General features: G+C 39.4%; 1 protein-coding gene across 1 annotated transcript in view; it reads left to right on the top strand.

The window, feature by feature from the left end:
- Positions 1-22,897, top strand: part of EFCAB14 (EF-hand calcium binding domain 14) — a 38,835-nt gene that overhangs the window by 5,692 nt on the left and 10,246 nt on the right. The window contains exons 3-8 of the mRNA XM_069590528.1: positions 2,814-2,959; positions 13,573-13,671; positions 17,248-17,358; positions 19,479-19,583; positions 20,617-20,808; positions 22,548-22,634. Coding sequence (XP_069446629.1) covers positions 2,814-2,959; positions 13,573-13,671; positions 17,248-17,358; positions 19,479-19,583; positions 20,617-20,808; positions 22,548-22,634 — 740 coding nt within the window. The remainder of the gene's footprint in view (positions 1-2,813; positions 2,960-13,572; positions 13,672-17,247; positions 17,359-19,478; positions 19,584-20,616; positions 20,809-22,547; positions 22,635-22,897) is intronic.

The raw sequence follows: 22,897 nt of genomic DNA, 5'->3' as shown, positions 1-22,897 counted from the left end.
CTAGGATGTAAGCATCTGTGACAGCTGAAGTGTTCTAGGAAGAGTGCTGGTCCTTTCTAGTACTTTTCCTTTCCAAACTTTCTAGAATCAGAAAGTTTGACTGTTGAATCCTGACTTGCTTATTACAAGCTACGAAACACAGACAAGTCACTTATTCTTTCTGAGACTACATTTTCCCATCCATAAAACATAAAGGTAAATTTGTGCTATAGAAGCACTTTGGGCATTCCTGTGTCATAACATCTGTCACACTCTGTAGTAATTCTGGGCTGATGCCTTGTTCCCCACCAGACTGAGAATTTCAGGTTCTTTTGTATGCACTAGTGCCAGGTACATGGCTGGGCACATAGTAGGGGCTCAATTACAAGATGAGTAATTACATAAAAGTATCTTATAAACTCTAAAGACACACAAATATAAAATATTACTATTGGCATTATGTGTTGTATCTAAAGGGCATGTGCAGAAATCTTCGTTTCCTCTTCTTGAAGATCAGGAAAAGAGCTAAGTAAGTTCTTTTGAGTAGGATTATACTAAATTTTAAATGAGTTGCTTCCATGTTGAAAGAACATGAATTAGTAATTGTAAGTTTTTTTATTATTAATCATAAGTTTGTTTACTGTATTTCATTCCATGTATGTAATCAGAGTGCCTTTATTTGTCTCCTAAAAATCCCCAAATCAGATAATGAATATAATCCCTTCTTGGCTCACACAGTCCTCAGGATTTAAACCGTTTGCAGGGCTTGTCAGATTTATGTGTTTATTAGTTAGTAATTTTAATCCAAGTTACTTACATGTTTGTCTTACTTCCTCTTCTACTTAATTCGTATAGATTGCAGGGAAGAGAGAGACTTTCCCAGCCTCGGAGTGTTTTACCATGTGAGAATGGCAGATATGTGGGGGATGAGCTTTTCTTTATAACCTAACTGAATTCAAAATTCAGTTGGGTGCTAAGTGCTGTGTTAATTTAGACTGACTGGTAAAATATTCCTACTACATGAGATGAATGTATTCCTGCAAACTGTGTGTAAAGCAACTGTTACATTAAAAGTACTTAGCCAAGGCTATTATTTATAAAGAACTCCTTCACATATTTTTGAAAAGTGAATAAAAATGTCTAATTTCTTTTAATAATTCTAAATTTTCAGATAGTGGGTTTGTTTACAGTGAGGATACCACCACCACCCCCTGATTTTTGTGGGGACTTTTTGTTGTTGAATTTATTTGTTGAGTTTTCCTTGTTTAACTTAATCAGGATAATATTAACTCTACTTTATACCCTATAATCATTTCGCTGGACAAGCATTTAAATGCTTCTGTGTACCTGGGACTGTGCTGGTCCCTGGGAATACATGACCAAATAGGACCTGATTCCTGCCCTCAGGCAGCTCTCTTCAGTGTGATGGAGGAGACAGATAAGTAAATAATTACAGCACAGCCTGTTCAGGGCTCAGTAGAGTTGGGAGTTGTGAAGAAGTACCAGTGGCCTCAGGTCGGGGCCAGCTATCTGCTGAATCTTGAAAGGAGTCAACTAGGGTAAAAGTCAGCTAGGCAGAGAGGCTAGTGTGTGCAGTCACTGAGGCTTAAAGAGGTTGGTGTGTCAGGAAAATCAATTTAGCTGGAAAGTAGACTGAACTGTAGCTAAAGTGATGAGAAATATGGTTGAGAGGTAAGCAAAGGCCGGATTTTTTCAGTCATTAATACTTACTGAGTGCCTGAAGTGTGCTGGGTGTTTTCTCAATGCCAACCTACAGAAACAAAAAAAGTTTGAGAGCTTAAGATTTTAGTAAATAGTTTTATATCTGTCCCTTTATGCCAGTTTTTTATTTTAAAAAGAGCACATGATAACTAATCAAGCAGTCTGTGGCTTTGAAAGAAGGACATAGGTTTTATTCTGGAAGACCAGCCGTTATCAATATTTTATTTTCCATGAAAAGGAAAGAATACTATAAAGAATGAAGAGAAAGCACTCTTTCAGGCCTCTGCCTTCAGGCTGGCAAATTTCTGAACCATCCAGAAGATGCTGTTTCTCAAAAGAAAGGCCAAATTCACCTAACATTTTTCTTTATCTTCTATCTCACTTTGAGCTTTTGGGTTGATTTAAGATGTAAGAAAGCACTGTTTGCTGTTTATGAAAAAGATTTAAAATCTTAGTTGTCAAAGCAGCACTTGAAAGGTAGTAAGAATCTATCTTGCATTTGACCAATTTGAGGTAGAAAAAATGAATTTAAACCTTTAGAGGTATAACTTAGGCTGTCACCTTGAGCATTGATGGAGTGAGGTTAATAAATCTTTGTTGACCAATCAGAAAGTTTTTTAACTGAGCAGGTCAGTACTTAACATTTATTTACCACTTACTGTATACCTGGCCAGCTGTATTTAGTGCTTTACAGCCCTTCTTTCACTTAAAATATTTTCACAGGATGGTTAGAATTATCACTGTATTACGCATGAAGAAAGTGAGCTCAAAGAATTTGCATAATTTGCTCAAGATCACAGTAAATTACCGAGTTGCAATTCAAGTCTAACTCTTTCTGCTGATGTTGTTTGTTATCATTTTTAGCCACCTGGCTTTAAAAAAGTTGAACTGCCAGTAGTGAGATAGCCCCAGTTAAATGAAGCTTTAGTGTTAAAGATACACATTTATAGAAGTAAAAAGAACAGTGGAGTTGATAAATAAGATTTGTCATTATCCTCCCAGAATTAACTTTCATTAATCTGTCTTCTTTCCTGCTGTATGATCATTTTTTCATCTTGGAGCCATGAGGGAACTTTATGGCTGTTTATGATTGTTCTTATGTTTGCTTTTAGTGGAATCTAATCAGAAAAGCTCATTCCAAGAAATTCCCAAACTTAATGAAGAACTACTCAGCAAACAAAAACAACTTGAGAAGATTGAATCTGGAGAGCTCGGGTTGAACAAAGTCTGGATAAACATCACAGAAATGAATAAGCAGGTAGCAAAAGTGTGCTTGTCTTTCTGTATAAGCTGTGAATATTTTATTTTGTCTGTCTAGTATGTATCAGTAAGTGTAGGGAACTCACTTCAGATTGTTTTACTTTTTGAAATGGTGCTTTGCATACTGTGATCCCAACACATTAAAGTCAGTTAGAATAGATAATAGTTATGCATTTACCAAATAGTTAAAATGTTAGCCCTTTCTACAGAGGAGCAGAGTTTTACCAAGTAGAGCAGCTTAGAAGGAGTTAGAAATTCATGAATCAGTTTTTCCTAAGGAGCAGTATAGATATTAAATTTAAGAATGTATCATCTAACCTCCCCAAGAAAATTGGGTAACTGGTTTTTATTAGATCATGAGAGCTTATTTTGCTTAATAGAATTTGAGTAATTTGCTCAAGATCACAGTAAGATACTGAGTTGCAATTCAAGTCAAACTCCTAAGAACTTACAGACAGCCTTGGGGAGTAGTGCTGTATGCCGCACTGGAAACTTATCAGCAGCTAATGATAATTATTATTCTAGAATAGCTTTAGAGGAAATGGTTAAATACCTTGACCAGGCAAGTAGGCTTAGAGCCAAAACTTTTCCAGTCCCTAAATTGGCCAGATCTCACATTGATTCCAAAAGAAGGACTGCCAGAGGAAAAGGGGGTATTCAGAGGATGTTGATGGAGCATCTTATGTGAATAAGGTGCGGCAGCTGCAACTTGGTGGCTCTAGCCCTTGTTCTCAGTTTGTGTGCTTTAGTTAAGACACGCATTGACTGAAAAAAAAACTCAAGTGCCAAGGGAATGGTCCATGCACAAGGTCCTTAAAAATAGCTTTGTCATTCCTATTGTGGCTAAGAGGATGTTCTGTTCTTCAGAGTGGAGTCACAAAGTTCAGAATCAGGGCAGAGAGCACTGTGCTAGAATAAAGTGCTTGCCAATGTTTTTGAAGCTACCCGCTCCTTTCAGCAGTAGTTTGGGAGTGGCGCAGGCCAGCGCTTGTGACCAGAGATCAATGGCCTAGGGCAGTGGCTTTTAGACTTTTGCCTGGAACATACAGTAAGATATATTTTCCATAATTATGCAGTAAACACATACGTGTGTGTGTGTACGCACGCATGCACACACTTGGTCACATCCAACTCTTTGTGACCCCAAGGACTGTGGCCCACCAGGCTCCTCTGAAAATGGGGTTTCCCTGGCAAGAATACTGAATGGGTTGCCATTTCCTTCTCCAGGGGATTTTCCCTACCCAGGGATTGAAACCTTGTCTCCTATATCTCCTGCATTGGCACTTGGATTCTTTACCACTAGCGCCACCTGGGTGTGACTGAAATAAAAGTTTCTGAAAACAGTCACTTGCCTTAATATAATGCTGCCTTATGATATTTTGTTTTTTATTTAGTTCTCTTTCATTTTTATAAATATCATGAAATAATTGATGGGTTAGAGCACCTACTATTGACTAGTTATCATTTAGCCTTGGACTCTCAGTAATAAGGGAAAAGCAGGTATTCACTCCTTTTTTACAAGAAATATAGGATTGGCCTTGCTTGTATTCACAGAACAAATGAGGAGTTTGGCCAGAGAGTACAAGTGAAAGTAAATCACCATGAAGCACTGAGAAATAATTAGCATCTCTCCCTGGGGCAAACTGTGGGTTCTTTGGCAGTTCTGAGGCATCTAATTATACCAGAAGGTTGTCCATTGTGTTCTGAGCTTTGCTGCCGCTGCTGCTGCTAAGTCACTTCAGTCGTGTCCAACTCTGTGCGACCCCGTAGACAGCAGCCCACCAGGCTCTACCGTCCCTGGGATTCTCCAGGCAAGAACGCTGGAGTGGATTGCCATTTCCTTCTCCAGTGCATGAAAGTGAAAAGTGAAAGTGAAGTCGCTCAGTCACGTCTGACTCTTTGTGACCCCACGGACTGCCCCCCACCAGGCTCCTCCGTCCGTGGGACTCTTCCAGGCAAGAGTACCGGCGTGGGGTGCCATTGCCTTCTCCGTCTGAGCTTTGAGCACAGTAATAATGATGATGGCACATAAAATAGTAACTGCTACCCATTAAATTCCTTCTTTATGCAGGTCCCTATTAGAGGCACTTATGAGATATCCTGTTTTGCTTCTGTAGCTCTATGAAGTAGGAGGTACTGTCTCCATTTTACAGATAAGAATACCAGGGCTCACTGAGGTTAAGAGGTTTACCCAAGGTCAACTGCTATGTAGCAGTGCTAACAAAATATTCAAGTTGTAGAAACCTATTTTCTTCCCAATTTTCTATTCTACCTTTCCATCTTTATAGCCTCTAAAGGATGCAGTTATGCTTAGTAGATATCCATATCAGGGCTTATAATCTTTTAGTAACTTTTTTACTTACTGTTTAAAGAGCACTTAATTTTAACCCCAAAGCAGAAAAGCAACATTTCAGACTTTATAGTGTAAAATGATCTAATAAGTAAATGGTCTACAGTAGCTATTTTTAATTTTGCTAATGAAAAGTCATGTAATATCCATGAAAGTCATGACTCATCTTTTGGCTGGAACGTAGGGGCTTTTTTTCTTAATGGTTTGTATTTAATTCAACTTTTTAGACTCTTTGAATTGCATTGTGTGCTGTTAGAGATAAGTTTTAATAATGCTCAAATCCAACCTAACATTCTAGAATGTGTCTTATCAGAGACCTAAGTAGCCTCTGTTGTCAGTAATGGGAGAGTGTCCCTTGCCTTTCATTCTGGTTACACATGTAGCTTTGCAGTAGTTTTCCACAGATGTGGGCATTATTCCACCCAAGAGAGGAGTGCTGAAAAACAGAATCCAGCTTTGCGGTTTCTGGGACTGTAGCTGAATCCTGGTGACCAGTGTGTGATCCAGATCATATAAGTGAGTATGAAGTCCTCTAAGTCCTCTAACACTTAGAGGACTTGAATGGTCCTCTAAGAGAACACTTAGAGGAAAATGAATGGTCAGCTCTCCAGAGCATACTCTTTCTGTGAGTCAGCTGATAGCCCAGGCCTAGAGCACTTGGGGCATGGGGAAAAGTGTACGTGTTCGGAAGAGATTAGTATTCAAATTGTTATTTCTATAGGCAATACAACTCGGTTATCTACTTCTAGTAATCGTAGTTCTCCTGGTTTTAATTCTGATGTTGCAATTATATAGGAATCGAAGCTCAAGTCTTCATAGTCTGTATATTCATAGCTTCAGTGTCATTGATGTCCCATGGTCTTTACTGTGAGAGATGGGTTGTTGATTTCGTCTATTATATATAGGATTCGTAAAGATGGGAGAGCAATTATGATCAGAATAATGGCTGGTAAAATGGTTCAGATTGTTTCTACTTCTTGTGCGTCTATGGTGCTGGTATGGGTTAATTTTGTTGTTAATATTAGTGAAATAATATTTCACTAATTCACAGCACCTCATCTTTCATTGCCTTGGCTTTCAGCTGTTCCTCTAGTTTTGGTGAAATGGTAGCTGCCAGTTAGCCACACTGGCCATTTGTGAGGCCATGACCATTCTCCAGATACTTGTGATCAGGATAGTTCAGTACCTGGGAGAGTAGCTCTACCCAGATCACTTCACCCAGAACACAGCTTGTTGTCTGTTTAAAATCTGGCCAGTTGTCAGTGAAAAGAGTTGTTCCCTCAGGTGGAAAAAAGGTAACCACACAATTGATACGGGATTTGGAATAATCATATCCTTGCTCATCAAGACAGTATAGAGCCAGTTGTGTACGTGTTCTGGGGCATTGAATAAAACAGACGTGGGAAAGACCCCTTCCCAGTGCTTCATGGTTGAGCACGTTAAGATAGTCTTGGAAGGCCCAGTGGAGGGCATGGGGAAGGGGCTGGGAAAGGGCTAGCCAAGGAAATCTGTCATCACCTCCCAAAGCTTTGTGATGTGTTTTTCCTATGTGTCTATTTCCTTCCCATCTTTTGTCTTTAAAATTTCATGAGTAATATGTGACCATATTCTTATATAAGATTTAATAGTAAGATACACATAAAACTCTTAAGAAAATTCTTCACTGCCATCTCTCTATGTACCCCCATCATACACAGATGCACACATTCCCTGTCAATAGTTGTTGTCAATAGTCTGGGCTACATTTTTACAGTTCACTTTATATGCATTTACAAAATCTTAATAGCTTTTAATCAGAGACGGCAATGGCAACCCACTCCAGTACTCTTGCCTAGAAAATCCCATGGATGGAGGAGCCTGGTAGGCTGCAGTCCATGGGGTCACAAAGAGTCGGACGCTTACTGACCGACTTCACTTTCACCTTCATGCATTGGAGAAGGAAAGGGCAACCCACTCCAGTGTTCTTGCCTGGAGAATCCCAGGGACGGCGGAGCCTGGTGGGCTGCCGTCTGTGGGGTCGCACAGAGTTGGACATGATTGAAGCGACTTAGCAGCAGCAGCAGCAGCAGCAATAGCTTTTCATATGAATTAGTTTATAGCTTATTGTATACACGTGCACACGTATGTGTGACTTTATAAATGAAGTCATTAGGTATATATTCTACAGCTTTCTCTGTTTACTCAATATATCTATATCCTTAGTAATAGACATTTAGATTGTCTTCTAGTGTTTTGCTGTTACAAATAGGAAACCAGTGAAAAGTCTTAAGCATACATCTTTATGCTTGTGAGCATAATCTTTTTTTAAATTTACATTTTCTTCCAGTTTTATTGAGCTATAATTAACACTAAGCACTATATAAGCTGAAGGTGTACTGCATAATGATTTGATTTACATCATAAAATAATTATCACAGTACCTTTACTGAGCATCCATCATCTCATACAGATACAAAATTAAAGGAGTAGAAAAAAATATTTCTCCTTGTGATGAGCACTCTTAGGATTTGCTGTTTTAACAACTTTCATGTATAACATACAGCAGTGTTAATTATCTTCATGTTGTACATTACATCTCTAGTACTTATTTATCTTATAACAAGAGGTTTTTACCTTTTGACTATCTTCCTCCAAATTTCCCTCCCCACCCCCCCTTATGGTAACCAACCACAAATTTGGTCTCTTTTTATGACTTGTTTTTGAAATATAATTGACTTGTAACACTGTTAGTTTCTGTTACACAACAAATGATTTGATACTTATTTTCATTTCAAAGTGATCACCAGTGTTACTTATGTCACCATACAAAGATACTACATAGTTATTGACTGCCTTCCCCACGCTGCCCAGTTCATGCCTGTAACTCAATTTATTTTGCAACTGGAAGTTTGTACCTCTCTATCTCCCTCACTTAGTTCTTTCCTTCCCCCACACCCCTCCCCTCGCAGACACCTATTTGTCCTCTGTATCTGTTTCTGTTTTGTTATGTTTGTTCATTTGTTCTTTAGATTCCACATATAAGTGATTTCCCACAGTGTTTGTCCTCTCTGATTTATTTCACATAGTGTAATGTCCTTTGGGTTCATCTGTATTGTCACAAATAACAAGATTTTATTCTTTTCTATGGCTGAGTAATATTCCTTTGTATGTATATGTCTGTGTGTATAGTACACACCACAACTTCTTAATCCATTCATCTGTGATGAGCACTTAGGTTGCTTGCATATCTTTTCTGTTGTAAATAATGCTACAGTGAACATAGAGGTGCATATTTCTTTATTTTTTTCTCTTTTTGGTGTGGACTGATTTAATTTTTTTAATTAATTTCCTGACTTAAAGCAGGAACTTTTATTTAAGCTAAAGCCATTTCATGCATAGTCATTTTTTTATCATTTTATACAGTGATTTGAAACTTATTAGGGTACTCTGGCTGCTTTTATCACTTTTATTTTTGATAGTGTGTCTCAATTTTATGTTTGCATAAGAACTGCTTCAGGGAGTGTTTGAAACATACATTGTTTTGTGTTTTCATTTCCATCAGGTAAGTACCCAGGAATGAAACTGCTGGATGATAATGGTAGTTCTGTTTTTTATTTTTTGAGTAATCTCCATACTGTTTTCCATAGTAGCTGCACCAGTTTACATTCCCATTAGCACCACAGGCAGGAAGGTTCGCTTTTCTCCACATCTGCTCCAATACTTGTTATCTGTTGTCTTTTTGACTGTAGCCATTCTGACAGCCATTCTGAGGCAGTATATCATGTGGTTTTCATTTGGCTTTTCCCTGATGATCAGTGATGTTGAACATCTTTTCATGTGCCTGTCTTCATTGGAAAAAAATCTGTTCAGATCTTCTGCCCATTTTTTAATCGGCTTGTTTTTTTTAGGTGTTGAATTATATGAGCTCTTTGTATATTTGGGGTATTAATTCCTTGTCAGATATATTGTTTGTAGATAACTTCTCTCATTCAGTAGAATCCCTTTTCATTTGGTTGATAGTTTCCTTCACTGTGTAAAAGCATTTTAGTTTGATGAAGTCCTATTTTGCTTTTGTTTCTCTTGCCTAAGGAGATAGATTCAAAAAAATATTACTAAGACCAGTATCAAAGAGCTTACTGCCTGTGTTTTCTTGTAGAAGTTTTACGGTTTCAGATCTTTTTTGTACATGGTGTGAGAGAGTAGTCCAGTTAAATTCTTTTGCATGTAGCTGTCTAGTTTTCCCAACACCACTTATCGAAGAGGCTATCTTTTCCCCATTGTATAGTCTTGCAGTATTTTTCTGTAGATTAATTGCCCAGATAAGTGTGGGTTCATTTCTAGGCTCTCTGGTCTGTTCCACTAATTTATGTGTCTGTTTTTGTACCAGTAGTCCCATACTGTTTGATTACTGTGGCTTTATAGTATAGTTTGAAGTCAGGGAGCATGATGCCTGTAGTTTTGTTCTTTCTCAAGATTGTTTTGACTTTTTGAGGTCTTTTGTGTTTCCATATAAAATTATTTGTTCTAATTCTGTGAAAAATGCCATTGATATTTTAATACAGATTGCATTGAATCTATAGATTGCCTTGGGTAGTATGGTCATTTTAACAGTGATTGATTTTTTTCCCAATCCATGAACACAATATATGTTTCCATCTGTTTATGTCATTTTCTGTTTCTTTTATTAGTGTCTGATAGTTTTCCAAGTACAGGCCCTTTACCTCCTTAGATTTATTCCTAGGTATTTTCTTCATTTTGATTAAGCAAGTGACCTCTAGGATAGATATTTCTAGAAATGAAGTTGCTGGATTAAAGGGTATAAAGGGTATAAAGTTGCGACAGATGCTGCTAGATAACCATCTAACAAGTGTCTCCAATTTACATTAACAATGCATGAGAATGCCTGTTTCCTTATGTGCTTTTCAGACGTCAATATTATTCATACCTTTTTAAAGGCATGGTTAAAACCTCCTTGATGTAATTGCTGTTAAGAGTTGGTGGTTTGCTGCGAGTTATCTCTCTGGGGCTGAGGTTTCTCACTCATTTTATTTTTAAATGGATAAAGTTGGAATGTTGATGATTTGTCTGAATATTTTGGAACACTTATGGAGAATTCCATGTTTAAGTGTTTATTAAATTTCATTATTAAGGAACTAACATTTATTTGGTATTTTGTTTGTATCAGTTACTATGCTAAAAGTTCTAGTTATCTCATTTAATCCTCATAGCCTGTATTAGTTATCTGTTGCTGTGTTACATTTGTCCCAAAACTTGGTGACTTAAAACACACATTTATCATCTCACAGTTTTTCTGGGTCAGAAATTTGGAAGCAGCTTAGTTGAGTTGCTCTGGCGAGGATCTAAGGTTGCAGCTAAAATATAGTATCAAGGCCGCATCATCTGAAGGCTTGACTGGGACTGAAGGATCCTCAGTCGCAGGGCTCTTGGCAGGAGTTCTCAGTTTGTCCCACCATGGCTTCTCCATGGGGCTGCTTGGGTGTTCTTACAACATGGCAGCTGGCTTGTCCAGAGCAAGTGATCTAAGAGAGAACAAAAAGGAAGACTTCCTGCTTTCTTATGACCTAGTTTCCAAAGTTGCCCATTGGCGCTTGCACTTTATTCTGTGGACCAAAAATGAGTCACAAATGCAGGCTACACTCAAGGGGAAGGGAATTAGTGTCCACCTCTTGGAGGGAGGACCATCAAAGAATTTGTGGACATATTTTAAAACCATCACACATCCCTATGAGATGGTTGTTGTTATACCATACTCCCAGTGAGGAAAATTAGTTCACACTTACATAATCTTATGTCTACTTCCTAGCCTCCGCCCTCTGCTCTGCTCAGACTCGCCTTCTCAGTGTCCATCTCAGCCACAGAGTGTTCATTCTTAGCCATTCATTCATTTGGTAGATACTTACTGAATGCCTATCTTTGTGACAGGTGTGTTATGGGAAATAAAAAAGAGGTGGTCCTAGATGACATGGAGCTTACAGTCTAGTGGAGGAGAGAAACCTTAATTTAAAATCACACACATAAATAAATCATTGTCACTTTGAGAAATGCTGTGAAGGAAGAGTATTCTTGCTGTTGCTTCCTACTTACTCACTGATGCCACACTCACCCTTCTAACCTAGAAAGGAAAGCTGATTAATTCTATATATAAAACTCTTACTTCTCTGGCGGAGTCTGATTGAGTCCTGCTTCAGTGAAGCTTGTCGCTTTCAGCCCGCAGTGATAGTCTTTTCTCAGACTTTATTTGGTATCACATTTAGTACTTGTTTCTTTAATGGTACCTTCATCTCTATCCCTCTCCCCTACCTCTACCTCTCCATCTTCCCCTTTCTTCCCCTCCCCTCTCCCTCTCCTTTTCTTGCTCATTTTTTGCTCCTGCCCCTAGGCCTTCTTTCTAACCTCCAAATATGCCAAGTCTTCCCCACACCGGGACCTAGCAGTTCCCACTTGCCTGAAATGTACTTCTTTTGGTCTGGCTGGTTAATTCCTTATTTGTATCTAATCTTAAATTTCATCTTCTAATAGAGGCCTTCTCTGATAGTCCAGTCTGAAGTAGCTACCCAGTCATTCATCAAGTCACTTTATTTTAATTTTCCTCTAATGCATCCCACTATCTAAATATTTTTCTTATATGAAATTCTATGTCTCTTTGCACTAAAATGTAAACACCAATGATCACTGACATCTGTGTTGTTTACCACTGGAATAAAATAGGGCTCGATAAATATTTGTTGCAGGAATGAATGAATGAGAAGGCTTCCCTGGTGACTCAGTGGTAAAGAATCCATGTGCTAATGCAGAAAGCACCGGAGATCCAGGTTTGATCCCTGGGTCAGGAAGATCCCCTGGAGTAGGAAATGGCCACCTACCCTAGTATTCTTGCTTGGAAAATCCCATGGGCAGGGGAGCTTGGCAGGCTGCAGTCCATGGGGTCACAGATAGTTGGACATGACTGTGACTCAGCATGCACGAATGAATGAGAGGATGAATGAAAGGAAAATGGTCTGACACCCCTAAACATATCCCTCATAAAAGGAAAGAGGGAAAAGTTCCAGGGCTCCCCACTGCACTCCCTTGTTCAGAACATGCTGCTGCTCACTGCAGGAGCTCTCTTTAAATACTTTACATAGTAGTTGTTATTATCTAATACCTTTTTTCTGTGTTCTTCTATCACCTTTCTACCAGGATGTAAGCTCCATGAGAGCAAAACCTCATGGTCTTGTTTGCTACTTTCTCCACAGTGTTGGGCACAGAGAAGGTGCCAAATATGTGTTGAAGAAAAGAATAAGGGGTCAGATTTATGCCTACCACAGGGTTAGGCATGTCACAAGTGACCAGAACCTTCCTTGATTACTCTGTGAGGCCACTCTGAATATAATTGCTATTGGTAGGTCTGTGTCCTCATCCTCGAATTTGGGACAGGAAAGCAGTGTGGAACTGCATCTTCAGCTGCCTTGCAGTTGTTGGAGTATGATCTCTGCAACCTGAAATGGCATGTTACACAGGTTCCCCCAGTCCTCATTCAAGAGAGAAGTACAGCTATTTAGAATTTTATCCCTAAATCACAGAAGAGAAGATACAATTTATTTTGATTCAACTCCTATTTTAATACATTCAGTCTATCAGTCAGCCAGCAAGTTAGTGGGTATTTATTGAGCCCCTTCAGGGTCCAAAGTAGTGCTTTGGTTGAGCAATTGAGTTTGAAATATTAATCACATTGTTAAAACAAAACTAAATCCCCAAGTAGTTGAAAGTGCCATTCAAGTTGTCAGGTTCAGTTCCTGTCGATTATATTTTGTGATGATGAGCTTTTACTTTATGTTCCCACTTGGGTAGGAACAAAAGTTCAGTAAGTAACTGAGGTGGTATTTTTTATCAAAATGAAATCTTTCAGAGGTCCTTGGTCATCAGCTTTCTTCCTGTACAGTTGTTTAAGGGTTGTATTATAACCACTGCATCTTTTGGGTAATTTAAGATTTTTGGATCTTGTAGCTGCTAAGAGTTGGGTTAAAAATAATACCTGCCTTTCCCTCTTTGGCCTGACCAGAAGAGAAGGGGTATTATTGGTGCCTTCCACACCTCAGGTCAATCCAAGGTACTCCACAGAGTTCCTCTGTTTCTGTGAGCTGATAGGACAGAATGTCTGGATTGCAGAATCACATGGCATCCAAAGGTGCCTTGACAATCCTCATCAACTGCAGTGTGTGTGAAGCGATCATTTGTTCTACAGATTCTGTTTTCATTGTTTATTACTCACTTCCTTTCAGATTTCTCTGCTGACTTCTGCAGTAAACCACCTCAAAGCCAATGTCAAGTCAGCTGCAGACTTAATTAGCCTGCCTGCCACTGTAGAGGGACTTCAGAAGGTAAGTGCTGTGTATAGATATTGAAATTAACCAACTGTAATTCTACCTTCTTGCAAATTTTCTTTGAAAGGCTGGTGTTTGAAATCAGCTACTCCAAGAAGACAGTAGCAGAGTTTAAGATATCTCTGTTTTGGTGTGGTTAGTTGGGCTTTTAATTTGCAACAGGTGACTTTAACTATGGTTTATATGGATTCACACCATTTTATTTGGCTTCCCAAATCCCAGGAGTGCTTTGCTGGGACTCTTATGTTAACATGTGTGGGTTTGCTTCTCATTACTTGCCTTTTCAGTTCATCATCCACAGTGTCTTTATGAAAGCAAAACAGTTGTACATGAGAGTTGCCCTAAATTGCTCTTATTTTCCATAATTGAGAAAGAGAGGTGTTTTTGGTGTCTGTGTTTTTATTGGTTTTGGTTTAAAAAAAAAAAAGATTTAGAGGAATACAAATAAAATTCTGGGATATGATAAATGTTGACAAAGATGTGGTGCAAAGAAAACTTTCGAACACTCCTGCTGAGAGTATAAATTGGTAAAAAGTATTTTAGAAAACAGTATATTTTATTTTATAAAGGTGAAGGGGCACACCCTGTAAGCAAATCACTCTATGTACGCTAGACTCTAGGCCCTAGGCAAACAGTACTTTAGAATTTCTGTTTACTGGATCCCTAGGATTCAGACCGAGAGCAAGAGACAGTGACCAACCAAATGAAGAATATGTGAGGATCTCTAGACCTGGGTGGGGAGAATGGGTTGGGAATGGAAGGAAAAGAGGGCACACAAGCAAAATGAGGCTGTGGGGCAGGAAATGAAAGAAGAGATTCTGGAGCAGGAAACCCCAGACAATGGGTATCAAATCTAGAATCTTTGACTTTTAAAAGCCAACATGTAACGAGTTTGATTTGATTATGTACCAGGCTCCTGTTTTTGTTGTTGTTGCTATTATTTAGTCGCTAAGTTGTATCTGACTCTTTTGCAACCCCATGGACTGTAGCCCACCAGACTGCTCTGTCCATGGGATTTCCCAGGCAAGAATACTAGAATGGGTTGCCATTTCTTCTCCAGGGGATCTTCCCAACCCAGGGATCGAACCTGTGTCTCCTGTGTTGGCAGGTGGATTCTTTACCACTGAGCCACCAGGGGAGCCCCACACCACCCTCTGCTAAGTCACTTCAGTCGTGTCCGACTCTGTGCGACCCCATAGATGGCAGCCCACCAGGCTCCCCCGTCCCTGGGACTCTCCAGGCAAGAACACTGGAGTGGGTTGCCCTTTCCTTCTCAATGCATAAAAGTGAAAAGTGAAAGGGAAGTCGCTTGGTCGTGTCCGACTCTTCGCGACCCGATGGACTGCAGCCTACCAGGCTCCTCCATCCATGGGATTTTCCAGGCAAGAGGGCTGGAGTGGGGTGCCTTTGCCTTCTCCACCCTCTATAAACATATAAATTGTTTGCAGCAAGGAATGAGAAATTCCTAAGCCAGAAACAAAACTTTTAGAGCCATACCACTGTGTGTACACAGTCTCTATAGTCTGCTATTTGTCCAATATGGTCATCTGCTTACCACTTAAAAAAGAAAAAAAATAGGGACCAGATGAGACCAGATCCTTTTTGCCATTGTTCCAAAGGCCAAGTGGGGAAAAAGGAGGCCTCTGTAGCCTTCAATACAGAAGTAACTCTGGCAGTCTCGCATTCGAAGAGGAAATTGGTTTATTTTCACATTCATTAATTCAATAAATATTTGTGGGACTTCCTCCAGTATGTGCCAGGCACTTTGCAGTTGGTGAGAGTACTAGTTTCAGGGTTTTGCTGTAGAGTTCACATGGTGCTGTCAGCTGCTTCCTCAAAAAAAAATCTTAAACAAGAGCTTACTATCTTTTTGCATCCTGATGGGCTCATACATCCAGTCAGTGAGGATTCTCTAACAGTGGATGTCTTTGAATGCTTGTAGCTTCTGTAACAACAGAGCTTGTATAGATAACATGCCTCCTTAGAGACTTCTGCCCAGCATGTTGTCTCCTTGCAATCCTGTGCATTTATAATGTCAGGCACTACTTTTATTACAAGTGGCTCAGTTTTGAAGTGGTAGGTCATCTCAAAAACCTAACTTCAATGTATCTCTTGTAATTTTTTTTTAATGTTGAAAATGACATTTCTTTTCTCTTGGATTCCTGACTGGCTATCGGTATAATAAAAATACCCTTGGTTAAAAATACTAATGGGACACTATAAAATTGTCAGTATATCTTAATGAAAGGCCAACACCTACTAAATTAGTAACACTCTTTGGTATGATCCCTTAGAACAAGCTGTTTTTTTAAAAAGATAGTTTCTGAATCATATTCCTAAGTCCCCAATCCACTTGGGCTCCTTACACATAATGAAAGCAAATAAGCTACTACCCATATCAAACTCTACTCAGTAGTTACTGATGGGATTCTAAAGCAGAAGAAAACATGCTGCCAAATGAAATTTTCCCTTCATCTCTGCAATGTTGGGTTTCCCAAAGCCAAAAATAGCTCCACCTATTTTTACTCAGAAGTCATCATTTTCTCCTGAGAGTGGCAATCTACTGTGTTACTTCTGGTCATCTGCCTGCTGGGCTTGATAGAGACAGTTTGTGGGAGAACTTTACCTATGAGTCCCAGGTTTATAAACTAGTTTTTTTTTTTTCTTTAGGAAAGCTCTGGCCTTTCTCTATGAAAATTGTGTGTGTGTGTGTGTGTGTGTGTGTAGTTTCTGGTTAATTGTGTCAGCACAAGCTACATGGAATTCATAGTTTGAAGATATTTGAAATAATCTTCCATTAGGTCAGTGTTTAATGTAAAATCACAATGATATACCACTGCACTCCCACTAGAATGACTAACAAAGAACAGACTGAGGATACTAGTATTGATGAGAGATGGAATAAACAAGTTAAGAATACATACCATATGATCAGACATTCACTCCTAAGTATTGTGATGACAGGAAGACATATAATGAAGGGAAATGAAAACATATGCCCACATGAAGACTTGTATGTGAGTGTTCATAGCAGCTTTATTTGTAATAATCAAATGTTGAAAACAACCTAAGTGGCCATCAACAGGTCAGGAGATAAACTGTGATGTATCCATACAGTAGAATGCTAATCAACAACATGCTGAGTAGCTACAGCGTATATAAATCTCAGAATAATTATACTGTGTGAAAGAAGCCATACCAGAACAACAACAACAAAATACATGCTCACTCACTGTTCTATTTATATAAAATTCTAGCAAATGCAAACTGACATATATAGGTATATAGATAAATAGATAGGTAGTGATAGAAAATGGATCAGTGGTTGCCTGGCAGTGGGGAGGAATGAATTACAAAGGGGTGTGAGGAAACTTGGGGGTGATTGATGTTTATTATCTTGATTGCAGTAATGGTTTCACAGATGTGTGTGTGTGTGTGTGTGTGTGTGTCAAAATTTAGCAAGTTATACATTTTAAATATGTTCAGTTTATTGTATATCAGTTATGTCTTAATAAAGCTATTAAAAATTTCGAAAAGGAAAAAACACCGACCCTACTCCATGTTTCTGTTCAGAGTGTAGCTTCCATTGGCAACACTTTAAATAGTGTCCATCTTGCTGTGGAGGCAATACAAAAGACTGTGGATGAACACAAGAAAACCGTGGAGCTACTACAGAGCGACATGGTAAGGAAATCTACAAACGCTGTGGAAAGTCAGCACGCTCCCACCTGCCCTTTTCTGTGTTCTCATGGGATACTAACTTTCCACTTACCTAAACAGACCACACTAGGCACCTTTTTAAAATATACAATAGGCAGTGTTTATTGATTTTTCTATAACCTGTAAACTAAGTTAGATAGGAAAAGCTGAGTCTTTTGCAAATGTGGTAAAGGGGGTACAGCACTAAGATGCCATTCTCAGAGTGGAATGTGTCAGAAATAAAATGGAAAAGAAGGAAAGGGGGTGAGGAAGTGTCTTATTTATTGCTGCATAACAAATCACCCTAAAACTTAGTGGCTTAAAACAACATTGGATTATTTCTCACTCTTCTGTGGATCAGGAGTTGGGGCAGGGCTCTTAGACTGTTGGAATGATTAGAGGCCAAGCAAAGAGGAGCTCCAGAGGGTGAAAGGCCAGCTTGGGTGTTCCAGCTTTAGCCAGTCTGCCAATCAGATTACAGGTGCATGGATGACCTCAGCCTATGCCATGTGAAGCAGAATGCTGCCCCACCCCCTTTGAGCCCAGTCAACCCACAGAATCATGAGAAATAGTAAACAATTGTTTTAAGCCACCAAGTTTGGGGATGATTTGTTATGCAGCAACAGATAACTGAGACAAAAGCAAAACCCCTGCAGTGTTCAGGAATTGCTTTCAAATTTCTCTTAATGCTGTACCAATGTAAGCTGTCTCAGTCCTTCAGAAGCTTTAATTTATCTCCTAATGGATACTCAGCTCCACGAAAGGTTTATGAAGGTTGAAAAAGAATGGCACAGCCCTCACTGTCCTGCCAGAGAGAAGAGTTATCCATACGTGAAATCAGGATGGTTCAAGACACACAAAAGTTCCCTAGCTTCTCCACCAATTTCTAGATCTCCCCTGCATGTTATTTTCAAGCTTTGGAGTTTCAAGTTTAAACTGAGCAGTTTGTACCAAGGAGACTTGGACTATATTAGAGCTCTGGAAAGGAGGGTTTTTCATTTTCTTCAGAACAAGTACTCGTCATTTTCATTTAGTGGGGCTGACCCAGAAGAAAAAGCCTTGATCTGGGTGTCAACACACCCTGGATTCTATTAATTCTAGCTCTGCCCTGTAATTGTGTGATCCATAATAATAAAGACTTCTCTAACCTAACAGCTTTTTTATTATTATTATTATTTTAATAGCTTGAGCATTTTCTCAAAGTAGTTATTTTCTAAAATACTTTTTCCTAACTCAAAAATTCATACTTTATAGAACCATGGGATTATTTTTTTCTCCTCCTCTCTTTTTCTTTATTTTTACCATTTGATTATTATAGAAGCAGAGTTGACAATATCTAGGATTTCAGATTTCAAGGAAAACAATTTATTTTGGCCAGTTGCATACTCTTGTCATTAAATTTGCATCTTTTAAACTTCCATGGTTGCCAGTGGTAATCCTACTGCTGAATAAGCCATACAAACATTTTCTGTTAGAGGGAAAAGTGTATATAAACATGTCATAGTTCAGTCTCTTCAGAAAGAGTCTTGAGCACTGAGAATGGGATGAGAAAGAAAGGGTAACCTTCAGACATAACTCTTGGCATGTGCTGTACAAACTGAAAAGTTACTGATGTGCATGGTTGATTATGTTGCTCAATGCCCAAAGCCAGTGGTTCCATGACTGGCTGTTCTTTGAATGTACAGGTCTCTTTAGTCCTAGGGAAATGGTGACACTAACCAGGTTCAGACCGAGTTCATCCTGGGAGATTTAGTGGTTCTGTAGTTTCTCTGAGAATAAAGGGAACTGGGGGAGAAGACCTAGTTTTAAGGGAGTTCATTCTCAGTTTCTCATTCTGAGGCTAAGAAACAGGACCTCAGGTCCCTGACGTAGTCTGGGTGCTGCTGGTCCAGTCCAGGCTTTAGGCCAGGCCTCCCCAGAAGTACCTGGTGCCCTCAGGCCTAGCACAGAACTGATCACACTAAGGCTTTCAGGAAATAATTGTTGATTAATCTGTGAATACCTCTGTGAGAAGCTGAAATGTTCCAGGGCCATCCCTGATGAATAAGTAGATGTAGTTATTATTAGTACTCACTGCCTATTGCAACCTCTGTTCCTGTTAACAGAATCAGCACACCTTGAAGGAGAGCAATGGAAGCAACCAGATCATTCCATCACCTTCCGCTATATCTGAACTTGACAATAAAACCCACAGTGAGAATTTGAAACAGGTACTTCTGACTCTGGTTTAACTCCCTTGTGACCACACTATAATCTGAAGGTGACCTGCGTAGTGTGGGCTCCATGTTGTGGTCCCTCAGCAGGCATCTCTTGCACACATTTGCCTGCCTGAGAGCTAAGCAGAGAGAGGGTACGTGTGACTCTGTCAGGGATCCAACATGCTGCTTGTCTCCTCCTTGGCACACTGTGTTTTTTTCCCCTACATGTCCATCAGTGGAGTATTCCTTTTTATATCTTGAAAGTCATAGAGTGGCTAGATTATCCTGAAAATGTTTTTGAAAAATAGCAGTCTGGACAAATTAAAGATGGGTGAATAGTAGATTAAAATGATAGCTGTTTTGAGTCACAATTCAGAACAGTAGAAAGCATATCCTTGAAAATGAAGAGTTTCTAAAGACTAAAGACCAGAGGAGGGAAGAGGATATTGAGTTCAGAATCACATTAAAGAGAATAAAAGAAATCTTCACTAAGAAGAATTCCTGTACTGAGCTTAATGCCCTGTAAAGCCTGTAGTCATCATTCCTTTTTAAGTAGCAATCAGTACTGGAGAATGTCAGTAAAAATAATTGAATCTTATACTAAATAATGCACTACCTGTTATGGTTTTGCTAGATGAGCCAATTCAGTAATTGGTATTGTTCCGATGGTGGTCTCGTTCTGACAAATTAGGTTAATGAGCATTTCAGTTAATAACCCAGCAAGCTTTCTCACCAGCAGGTGAGGTAAACATTGGGAAATCAGTTCCCAAGCTCTCAGCTTTCTAGGACCAGAGAGTGAAGCATGTGGGTAGTCTCTTCCCTCTTTCCCCCTCCTGTCTAACTGAGGTCAGATAATTCCAGAGGGAGCCAACTGGGAGCAGTTCAAAGGGAGGGACAAAGCAGGGGCAGACGATCGATGGTCCAGAGCAGGGAAAGGCGTTCACTTCAGTAACTTGACAAAATAAGGGTTGTTCACTGCTGCTTCCCTGCTTGTCTAGTACATGTCTTTAGCTGGATTCCATGACTTGATTTATTTCCACTCTAGGATATCCTGTACCTTCACAGCTTTTTAGAGGAAGTAAACAGTGCCCAAATGGGGTACCAGAGACAGAATGATCTTAAACTCGAGGGGATGAATGAGACTGTCAGTAATCTTACCCAGAGAGTCAACTTGATAGAAAGAGATCTGGTTGCTATAAGCAAGGTGGAAAAGCAAGCGAACCTGTCCTCCAGCATGGTAAGCCTCTTCCCGTCTTTTTGACATGTTCTGTGTTGCATTGTGTTTTGTCTGTACATGGATGACATTCCACCACCTTTTCAGACACTGACCTCTGGCATACTTGAGAGGCTCCACGTTTGTGTTGTGCTTAATCCTGTCTCCTCTAATCCTTACACTAGCTCTGTGATGTGAATGGTACAGACGGTGTTAGTCCTGATTTGGAAGGGAGATGTGGAGAGGTCCAATTGCTTGCCAAGACCTCCCCACAAGTTATTGGCAAAGATGACAAGCCTCCTTTTGTGTTGCCGGTGACTCATCTGGTAGGGAAGCTCTGGCACATATTTTCAAGGAAAGTCTTCTTGATCTTTTCATTTTTAAGTTACTAAGATGGAAAAAAGTCTGAAAAAAATATATATGTACATGAAATGTAATCACTTTGTTGTAAATTGAAAACTAATGCAACACTGTAAATCAACTGTACTTCAGTTTGGGACTTCCCTGGTGGCTAAGATGCCATGCTTCCAATGCAGGGGTCCCCAGTTCAATCCCTGGTCAGGGAACTAGATCCCACATGCCATGGGTAAGACTCGGCACAGCCAAATTAAAAAAACCCAGCACTTAAAGAAAAAGTTATTAAGGGTGAGAACAATGACAGTGACAATAACTAGAGAATCTTGTTTTTTTAAGCCCAAACTAGGCTTTCAGACTTGTCCTGTTTCAGTCTTCATCTGACATTGCAGAAAATGTCAGGAAAGCTGTTTAAGACACATCAGGTCAGACCACCTCCTCCTGTAAAGAGATCATTGAGTCCATCCTCTCATTTTACACAAGAGGAGCCCGAATGATGTACTGAGTCACTGATGCTGACAGATTGTATGGTTTACTGATTTTTATGTTATTGCAAATAAAATGTGAGGGGTTTTTTTTCTTTTTTAAAAAAACCACTTTTACTAGTTGAAATCCATGTGGATTATTTTTTAATAGCTGCAAGCCCCACCCTTAAAAATTTCATACAGCAAAGACAGGCATATGTAGAAATAGAAACCAAATATAGGACATTGTACTATAAATCAAGTAACCACCAAAGCTGGAAGAAAGCCTGCAAGTAACGTCAAGCTCTGGCACACAGCAAACAACCTTTGAACTGGCTCTGCCACGGTGCAGCCTTGGCAAGTTGCCTGGCCTTGGCTTTGAGATTAGAGGAGGAGAACCTGTTCCTCCTCCTCCTTTCCAGGGGTATGTAATTTACTACAAAGCTGCGAAGATTAAAGGAGCCTTCTTTCAAAAAGCCCTTTTGAACTTAGCTAAACTAAGGACGGTAGAGGCTAGGAATTTGGGGTGATTTGATGAGTATTAGGCCTTGAAGATTGTTTTTCAAGGCTTTTTGTGAAAACTCACCGGCCCTAAAGCTCCCCATGCTGTCCCTCCCCTCCCCACTCTATTTTTCTCTAGAAAAGGAAATTGCCAATAGTACCATCTGTCCTACTGTTTCTTCTAACTGAATCAACCTAGCATGGTTTTGGGTTAAAATTCTCTTGCTTTTTGAAGTTTGTGATGGAAACGACTAGAAACTAGTTTCAGCTTTGCCTCTCTAAAACCTTTCTCCCTCTCCTCTTATTCTCCTCCTGGTATTTCTGTTGAGTGTTCTGAGACCCTTTAAATAAGTTTGGCAAGTTTGTTTAAAAAGTCCTAAACGTTGCTTAAGTTTTCATGTTTTCCTTTAATCTTCTCTCATTTTGTCCCTTTTACCCTTTAAGGTGAATGATAGAGCTGCCACTCTGAAGAGAGAGTCTTTGCATCAAGTGACCAACAGAATAAAGTCAGTAAAATCCCAGGGCATAAAGGTAAATAATAAGAGGCTTTCTCTGAAATAAGAGTAAATGCATAGGCATCTGCTTCTTTCTCAAAGGGAGCACTTCATTCTTTTTTGCTGAAAATTCAAGACACAGTAATTAGTATATTAGTAAATAAGTAAATACTTTTATCAGGCACCTTGCCCCATGCCCAGCTCTCTGCTAGAAGCTGGGGTGACCACAGTGAGCAGGATAGACATGTGACCGCTCTTGTGGTGGAACTCAAAGATCAATCAAAAGACCATTAACATATA

The sequence above is a fragment of the Ovis canadensis genome, chromosome 1 (genome assembly GCF_042477335.2).
Source record: "Ovis canadensis isolate MfBH-ARS-UI-01 breed Bighorn chromosome 1, ARS-UI_OviCan_v2, whole genome shotgun sequence".
Taxonomy (NCBI): domain Eukaryota; kingdom Metazoa; phylum Chordata; class Mammalia; order Artiodactyla; family Bovidae; genus Ovis; species Ovis canadensis.
The sequence above is the reverse complement of the archived record's forward strand: the minus strand, read 5'-3'. Positions and strand labels throughout refer to the sequence as shown.